This window comes from Oryzias latipes, chromosome 5 (assembly GCF_053564925.1).
Source record: "Oryzias latipes strain Hd-rR chromosome 5, Olatipes_Hd-rR_3.1".
Classification (NCBI taxonomy): Eukaryota; Metazoa; Chordata; class Actinopteri; order Beloniformes; family Adrianichthyidae; genus Oryzias; species Oryzias latipes.
Genome location: NC_136241.1, coordinates 27703767 through 27713090, shown reverse-complemented (window position 1 = coordinate 27713090; position 9324 = coordinate 27703767). Strand labels below are relative to the sequence as shown.

Genomic DNA, 9324 nt, shown 5'->3' with positions numbered 1-9324 from the left:
CACGGGAACACTATTTCTATGTTTCATCTGACAAAATGACAGTGAATGCTAAAGAAACTAAAACCAGAATGTAAAAAGACTTCCCCATGCTTTTTAACCCTTGTCATCTGCTATGACCCCACCCTTACATTGACGTGTTCTCCCTACCATGACAAAGGTGGATAAAATCCATGGACACCAGTGAAGATCACAAATCATTGAAGAAAAAAGGTTCCGCGCACTGTCTAGTGGGTCTAGATGACCCAACTCCCAATGTTAAAGTGCCTAGGATAGCACAAGGGATAATAGAGGATATATTGAGGCACATACAGTGTATTTACACTTATCTTGGTTTCTTAAGCTACCCCTGCAATTATGATCTGCTTTTGTTCAGACATTTATTTGAAACAAACACAACCTAAAAAGCCAAAATATTTATTTCATGGATTTTATGGACATTTATTTCATTTCTTATTTTGTCAATTTAAAATAACTTTAAATATGATTCGGAAATTGGAAATCGCATTAACAATAAAAAAATAGTAAGGAAAAAAAACATAAAAATGATAAAGATATCAAAAAATATGGGACAGATAAATGACAATATAACTTATGATGGGAAACAATTGAAAACTGAGGCTATGTCCAAGTTTCCTCTCTACTCCCTGATTACTAAAAACTGTATGGTGCGGGACTATCTAGTGCCCTGGATTTAAAAAGCTTTTTTTATATATATATATATATATATATATATATATACAGCAAACATTAGGAAGACTATTTATAAATCCACTTGTCCATCCACTTTTTTCGGTGTTTAACAATTTGGATTTTATATTAAAAATAAATGAAAAGACATTCTTTTAGGAAAATGTGCTCATTGTGGTCTATATTCCCCAGTCTAGTAAGCATTGATGCACACTGGTTTTTCACAAAGGCTTCTGGAAAATTTCTACTTGGTTTTGGAATTGTAGTTTTGGACAGCTCTACAAAATGGAAAATGCACTATGTAGGGCACTAAATAGTGAGTAGTGAAGGAATTTGGGTACAACTTCATGGAGTTCTGAGGTAAGATGCGTCGTCTTCTAATCAATTCCAAAAGTATTTTTTATTACCCTACTTGTGTGCTGGTAATGTTTAATTCAGTCTCTCTGTTGACTCTTTGACTTTCTGAGAACAGTCAGTCTGAATATTACATTCATAAAAATATATCAGCTCACGTTCTGGATGGAAAAGCTAGATTTCTGTCTCCTGTACTGCTGGGCTCAAATATAAGCCCATTCGTCAGAGGCAGAGAGGAAGAGGAGGGCTGGGAAGGACAAGCTGCTTGGACCCAAACCAACAAGAGCTGATCAGGAAGGTTTAATGACGACATTCTGAAGAGAAATGACTCCAGACTAAGTAGAAATCTCAGATAACAATCTTCTGGATTGATGGAACAGTCCAAACCAAAACATTTTCAGCACCTTATGAAATAGAATCTTCATCCCCGACAGTGTCTTACATGGAGCTGGGTGTGAAGAAGACATAGAGTCTGGCCAGGAATGAGGTGACGGTCCCCCGCCTCAGCAGCTTCATCTCCACCTCTATCAGGAAGTCTTTGGGCTCTCTGACCTTTCTCTGGATGTAGACGGCGCCCGTGAAGCTGTTCAGCTTGCGAGTGCTAAAGTAGTTCTCCTCGTTTCCGCTCGTGATGCTGATGATGACGTGGTCTCCGGCGTAGACAGGGGAGGGCCCCATTCGGAAGATCTGGGCTGGAGTGAGGATGTTGCTCTGGAAGCTGAGAGTGTAGTAGGTGATCCTCAAAGGAGACTTCTGACAGTCAAAGGAGTTGGGAGCACAGTTAATCCTCTCACAGTATCTGTGAGAGGAAGACGGAGAACCAGGACAGAGAAAACAGAAAGCAAAGGGAGTTTAGAATTCCAAAGTCTATCATGTCTGCAGATGATATTGTCAAGTGATGAACAGAATTTCTAACTCAAGCTAGAAGTCTCAAACAAAAATCCATAGATTCCAGACCTAGAAAATTTGGACATTTTCAGAGGAGGAGGCACAAAGAATGTCTCTGCAAAACAATGCAGAAGACAGGATGGAGATAAAGGTAGGAAGAGCTGAGAAAACCTGCTATAATACCCTGAGGCTGCCGTCATAAATCAGAATTTACATCTATATGTCTTGAGTGAGACTTCACAGAGACTGGTCCCTCATTTATTGCGAGGAATACACTCTAAAACAAAATCCACAAAGTAGGATCAGTGATGTTCTAAGGCTGTAAAACATCTCACTATCCTTTTCTTAGACAAAAATTACATTTCCACAACATTTCTCTTTTGTTTAAACTCTAAATGTTCAAACTTTTACAGAAAAGTCCAGTATTATAGAATAAAAATAAAATTCTGCTCGCAACCAAAGATTTATGCATTCCGTACAGAAGACAGGGCACAGAGATTGATTGACAATGTTGTACGGGGACGCCAAACCCAGTGTGTTTAAAAAAAAAAAGCATGCAAAATGAAATGAAAAAAATCAGCCAAATAGTAAAATGGTGAACCGTGATACGAGGGACCACTGTATACTAGATAAAATAGATATATTTTTTATTAAGGGAGGAGGAATTGCGTTTAGAGGACACCTAAAGATGGTATCTTTATAGTAGTGAAATTTAATATGGCAAATGTGGAAAATTAACTGGGGGGTGTAAATGACAAATGGAAAAGACCTTTGAACAGATCCCCAGTGCACACCTGTGGTAACTCAAAATGGATATAGTGAAGAAGTTTTTGAGTAAATTTCGAGTGAAGTGCATCAAACGTTTATCATTTAATGCCTCCATGCCTGACTATTCCCCCAGTTATGTAAAAATATATTCTTCAGTGTTTTTTTCTACTCAAGGGAATGCTGAATTGAGTGGGGTTAAGGAGGTTACACCAGTCAAGATTATTTAAGAAAGTACAGCGAATGCTCTGCAAAAATATTCCTTATCAGTATATAAAGTAAGAGCCAAAAGTAAAAAGAAACACCGCTTACAGTGTGTTAACCTGAGTGCATGTGTGTGTGCAAATGTAACTTACGTGCTGGACACCCTCTTGTAGTTGTGTGGACAGTCAAAGGAAAGACACCTGAAGCCTCCTTGCAGATTAAAGCAGGTTTTTTCAGAGGAGCAGTTATGGCTGCCCACCTTGCACTCGTCCACGTCTAAAATAACAAACCGTGCATGAAGTGAACCCACCAGGAGTAATGATTATGGGAGAGTCAAAGTCCAAAATTTAAACTGATCTGAAAATCTGAACTTACAAACCACTTGATAGGAGACTACTCGTAACAAATCTGTGAGTTTCTACAAAGAAAACTTTTAACACTTCAACAGGTTTGGCCAACACTCAGAGGTGAATTTCTAATAAACTACTGTCGCTCTACAGAAACTATGTCCTATAAAACGACACAGGCTTCTTGATTTGGCTAAAAACGGCATAATCATAATTAAAAGACCACTGGGACCGCTTTTCAGAATCAGAATATCAGAACACTTTTAAAATAGATCAAAAATTGATCGGAGTGGGACCTTTAACTATTTAGGTATCTTCCATCCTTCCTCATGTTTCCTGCATTTGGACCTTCCATAACCATCATTCCTGGCAGAGGGGAGTTTGTTTGAGTGGGATCCGCTCCGGCCTTTTTCCTTAATGAAATCTTTCTTTAAGTCTTTGGCATAATTTATGAATAGTGTGAACTTAAACTAAACTTTCATGAAAATCCTTCAAATGCAAGTTTCTGCTGAAGAGTATTTGAAGGCGTAGTAATCCAGTTAGAGAAATGTAGGCTATCAAACAAAAAGAAATATCCCTCACTAGGATCTAAAGTACAGTGCTTTATGGGAAAGTGTTCAGAGAAGACTCACCTGTACAGGTGTGTCCATTGGCTGACATTACGTATCCATGAGGAGGACAGGCACAGAGGTAGCTGCCTACAACATTGACGCACTGGAAGGCACAAAGCTTCCCAATGCTTTGGGAGCATTCATCAATGTCTGTTGAAGATCCAAACTTTAGTCACATGGAGCCATGAAAAGAGCCTTCTATAAAATTCTTTAAGTGCTGTCATTGTGCTTCTTCACTCTTCCCTAGATTTGATATTACTGCATTTGTTACCAATGCTCTTTGACTAAACTGGACTTCTGGACTTCAGAATTTTTTACATAAGGATAGACGCAAGGTCATCTAAATAAATAAGAAAACTGCCAATTTAAAGGATCCAGTTATTGAAATTGATCTATTTTTTTAGATTTATTGCTTGCAGTCAGTTTCCCCCCAAAATGACTAAAACTTCATCTGAGTAAGACTTAAAGCATCTTCCCTCAGAACTCCAAGAGAATCACTGACGCATGTTTATATTGGAGATTACCTTCACAGGTGCGTCCGTCTTCATGAAGGTAATATCCTTGGCGACAGTAGCACTGATATGAACCGTGCATGTTGACACACTCCTGACTGCAGGGCTTTTGGTCGCATTCATTTATGTCTGAGGACACAGAAAAAGACACTACTGATAAGCACTAAGACGTCGCAGTTCAAAGCCCATTAATCAGCCACTTATCATGACACTTTAAGATTTTCTGCTGCAGTTTGCCTCAATGCTTCCTTTACACACACACACACTGAGACTAAAAATGGGTATGATGCTTCCTAAAAGGCCGTGTCACACAGCCACGCGAACATTTTCAACGTATGAAATTTTGGTCTTTCATGATACGTGCGTGATATACGCAAATCATAAGTGTTTATTGCGTTCGTCATTCGTCAATGTGTGCAGATGTCCGTTAAGGGTTTTGACTGACGGGTAGTTACGTGAATTCGGTTTTGAACTGCTCAAAAGGTTTGAGAATTACACAGTTTGTGCATATTTTACGTAGTTTAAACGCAATTATTATATAAATCTTATGCAATTTTGTGCGATTTTTGCTAGATGCATATTCGAATTTGTGGCTTTCCACGACCGTTCTACATATGACTAACAGACTTTTCAGGCATGTAGCATCGATGTATAACTTTTTATAGCACAGATCATTTTCAATTATGTGTCATTAATGTGTCAATTACATAATTGACACAGCACAATAATCACGCACGGTTCATGTCGTCCGTTGATTAATGTGTTCTTTTTGTGGTTTATTTGTACTTCTTCCATGGTTTTATTGTGGTTAAGTCAATATGCATCCGTGAAAATGTCACATAAGGACCAGAACTTTTCTAACTTTTTCCATGTATATTCACCTATGAGTCATTGGTGAATAGAGTCATAGGCTATGACCAATTTTCATCTGTTCATTATGCACAAAGTGTATGTAGTGGCTGTGTGACATGGCCTTTAGAATGACACAGTTACCGTACCTTCACAGTTCTTTTGGTCAGAGGCCAAAATAAAGCCAGCTGTGCAGGTGCAGAGGTAAGAGCCCACCGTGTTTTCACAGGTCTGAGCGCACAACCTGCCTGGATAGCTCCAGCACTCATTCACATCTGTCCTTGCAGAAGGAGGAGGCACATAGAAAAGAAAAATAACACTTTTTTCATGACAAAACAAGATGAAGCTTGTAAAGATGATTTATTTAAATAACTTTTTGGCTTTGAGTTTTTAATTTTGTTGAAACCATTCTTTTACCTAGCTCAAATTCATGTCCCGTTCTAATTTTGGATGTGTCATTTTTAGATTTGGATGTTTATAAACTCTAAGTTATTTCGGTACTCTGGATAAGACCTTGGCTTAGGTTGTAGTATCACAATACTGCTCAAGAAAATAGCCAAATTAAATACCGGTATTTTCATTCTGTAAAAGAATTAGGGACAACCTTAGCTAGCACATTGTTCTTGATCTTTATGGGGAAAAGAGCCCTGCTGGTGAAAACAGATTACCGGTAATCAAACTAATCAGCAGAAATGAGAGATCAGCAAAAGTTTAGATATGTTTCCTTTTTGGAGCTTGGTTGTGTCTGTGCCTTTACATTTTCAGGACGTAACTCTCCTTAACTTAACTCTCCTTGTAACTCTCCTTAATTTCTTTGGTCCAGGATGGACGGCGTGTGTCTTTTCAAAGCTTGGAGAAATATCACACCATCCATCCCTTCTCAGAACCTGCTAAATCCCTTTTTCAAGGTCTCAGGGCAGCTGACACTAACCTTACCCTGTTGGGCCAAGGTGGGTACACCCTGAACTGGTCACCAGTCTGTAGCAGGGCGAAAACTCACACTTTCTTAAAGTTCAGTCAGCATGAGCTGTAGTTTAAAAAGCGTCCTAAATACTTCAGTTTGTGTGCAGCACATCTGCCGCAGTATAACATACCTGTGCAGACTTTGCGCAGGGCATCAAACTGGTATCCTGTCTGACAGTCACAGCGGTAGCTACCAGGGAGGTTGTGACAGATCTGACCCACTCCACAAGCATGTGATCCCATCTGACACTCATCAACATCTACACAGGAAAGAAGAAAGTACATCGTCTGCAGTTTGATCTACATTTTTCTGTCAGCAGTTTTAGTGGCAGAAAGAGCCATGAGTTGGCACAACCATTTTTATTTCAACTTTAAACACTGAAGCCGGGTTAACTCTTTTGACTTGTCTCACTTCAACTTACCAATGGACCAAACAGTCATAGGTGACTTTGTTGACCTGCAGGTGTGCAACAATGATCAACAAGTGCTTGAAACACCACTTCTGACTGGGCGGTGTCACCTACAGACCCACAATATCAAACTCTGGACTCCAATTTGTTAAATTTACCTTCTTATATTGTGTTATCATGGTTTAAACAGATTTGTTTTAGTAATTGACACTGTTTTTTTCTGCTACTTGTAAATGTTGATTGGTTGTGACAAAACACATATTTTATTGTATTTTTTTATTGTTTGTTTGCACAAATGTCTTTAGTGTTTAGTGTTACCTGAACCAGGGAAAACAAGGCCTCTTTGTCCTCACTCCCTGGTACTGCTAAGTACGAAACACTCACCGACACACGAGGCTCCGTCAGGGCTGGTGTGGTATCCACGATTGCACACAAGGACCTTCTGCTGGCAGCTGAAGGAGCCCACTGTGTTGACGCAGGCAAAGCTGGAGCTGCACGGCTGAGCCAGGCTGCTGCACTCGTTTATGTCTGCACAATCAAAGACAGAGTCCAGGCTCAGCGGGCAGAGGTGGAACGTTCTTCACGATCCTTCCCAACAAACTCTAAGGATCTTACCAACACAGTTCCCGTGAGCGTCTTGGGTGAATCCGCTCAAACATTTTTGCTTAGGTGTACACTTGAAAGAGCCTGGTGTGTTCTCACACAGGAAGTCTTTGCCACAACGGTCCTTCCTCATGGCACACTCATCCACATCTGGACACAGAGTGGATCAAACCATAATTCTCATAAATTAAACTATTTGTTCAACAAAAGGATCAGTTCTCCAAGCTCCAAGTATAGCAAAAACAGCTGGGAGGGGCGGGATTGTGGATCAAGCACAAACAAGCAACCCATACATTGACTGAATCCATATAGTAATCCATATTTACAATAGTTGTCATTTAGCAGATGCTGTGTTTTAAAACATAAATGAGGTAGCTCAAAACCTAAAACTGAGTAACACTCAGAAAATTCTACACTAAACACTACAAAAAAAGTCACAGATTGTCTACATTTTTTAAACCAACAAAACAAAAACACATTGGATCATTTTCAGTTCTTATGAATATATTTTTTAATATTATTATTATTATTTTTTATTATGAGGAATCCTGGAGGTGAATGACGTTTCCCCACCAGCTTTTCTTCACCACTTCATGTTTTTCTTCCCTCATTTGAAGGAAGGGACTTCATATTATCCATTCATCCATTTTCTAAACTTGCTTAAATCCTTTTAGAATCAAATGGATGCTGGAGCCTCTCCCAACAACTGTTAAACAAAGGCAGGGTACAACATGGCCTGGACGGGTCGCCAGGCTGTTGAAGGACACACTAAAGAGATGAAGATGTTAAAAGTTCTCTTCCAACAGTACCAAAACCCAATTCATAGGTTAAGTGGTATCTCTAAATTTCCCCTAGGTGTACATGTGAGTGTGTGACTCACATGCTCATATGCAACAGACTGGCAACCTGTTCAGAGTGTACCCCTCCTTTGCCCAACGATAGCTGGGTTGGCTCCAGCAACACCGTGACCCATTAAGGGATTCAGCCAGTTCTAAAAAAGGATGGATGGTCTGGGTAATCTTTACATTGACTTTGTTTATGTAAATCAGCAGATAAAGAACAATAGAGACCAGTGAACTCACCCTGGCACCCACTGCTCTTCAGGTGGTAACCTGGAGGACAGGTGATCTGCGGCCTGCAGGTAAACGAGCCCTCAGTGTTCACACAGCGCTGATGTGGCAGACATTTGTGGGTCAGACATTCATCTACGTCTGCAGAGCAAACACAAGCTTGCTTTGAAAGAGTGTGGACATTCAGAGGAGTTCTCATCTCTAACCCCAGGTTCCAGACCAAATGACAAGTATATTCGTTGGTGCACATGAATTCATCTGTGCCCTTCTTTTTTGCACACATTCGAGGACATGACATCGTATTGGAACAATAAAGAATCTAAATTCTAAAACCAACTGTCATATAAAAGAATCCCACATAAAAATATTTATACAAACACCCATATACATCAAAACACACACAGATCATTATAGAATATTGTAGATCTGTGAGGAACAGAGACTTCTTGTATAAGTGGGGAATGCATTAACAGTACTGAGCCTCACCTTTACATGTGTGTCCATCTTTCATCAGGAAGAAGCCTGGAAAGCAGGAACAGAGAACTCTGCCCCCCACCGTACTGCACCGCTGACTGCAGAGCCCGTTACCTGACAGGTACGACGTAAGCAAATTCAGACAGCTAACAGAAATGCAACTGACTTAAAAAAGTTAATCTTTACACTTTGCACATGCTTTTATATAAAGCTTACAAATTAGGCGCAAAACAAGCAAACACTCAGTAAGGGTTTGAGTTTTATGACAACCTGATGTCATTATCACCTTACAAAATAAGTGATGCAGGAATTAACAAGAATACTATTTTAAAGAAGAGAACTATTTTACAGATTTCTACAGAGAAAATTTAAGTCAGCTTTTACTCAGTGTGTGCTGATTGTCCATGAATATCAGTGTGTGATCAGCTTAACGTGCTGCTGTGTCATAGTGAAAGCAGATCAACACACCATTACCTGCACAGGGGTCAATAAGGGCAGATTGGGTGGGGGTTTCTACGGTGCCTATGGTGATGGGGGGGTGTCGTGTGCTCACTCTGCTTTCCTCAGGACTCACTAGAGCAAATATA

At 39.8% G+C, this 9324-nt stretch overlaps 1 protein-coding gene across 3 annotated transcripts in view; it reads right to left on the bottom strand.

The window, feature by feature from the left end:
* Positions 1-398: 398 nt before the first annotated feature.
* The window catches only part of fbln2 (fibulin 2), a 32269-nt gene continuing 23343 nt past the window's right edge, over positions 399-9324 (bottom strand). For all 3 annotated transcript variants that reach the window (XM_023955128.2, XM_023955131.2, XM_078948085.1), the window contains 11 exons: positions 9212-9310; positions 8750-8851; positions 8276-8404; positions 7206-7343; positions 6975-7118; positions 6312-6440; positions 5367-5492; positions 4381-4497; positions 3878-4006; positions 3051-3174; positions 399-1840 (listed from right to left, as the gene is read on the bottom strand). In XM_023955128.2, coding sequence (XP_023810896.1) covers positions 1480-1840; positions 3051-3174; positions 3878-4006; positions 4381-4497; positions 5367-5492; positions 6312-6440; positions 6975-7118; positions 7206-7343; positions 8276-8404; positions 8750-8851; positions 9212-9310 — 1598 coding nt within the window. In that variant the 3' untranslated portion in view covers positions 399-1479. The remainder of the gene's footprint in view (positions 1841-3050; positions 3175-3877; positions 4007-4380; positions 4498-5366; positions 5493-6311; positions 6441-6974; positions 7119-7205; positions 7344-8275; positions 8405-8749; positions 8852-9211; positions 9311-9324) is intronic.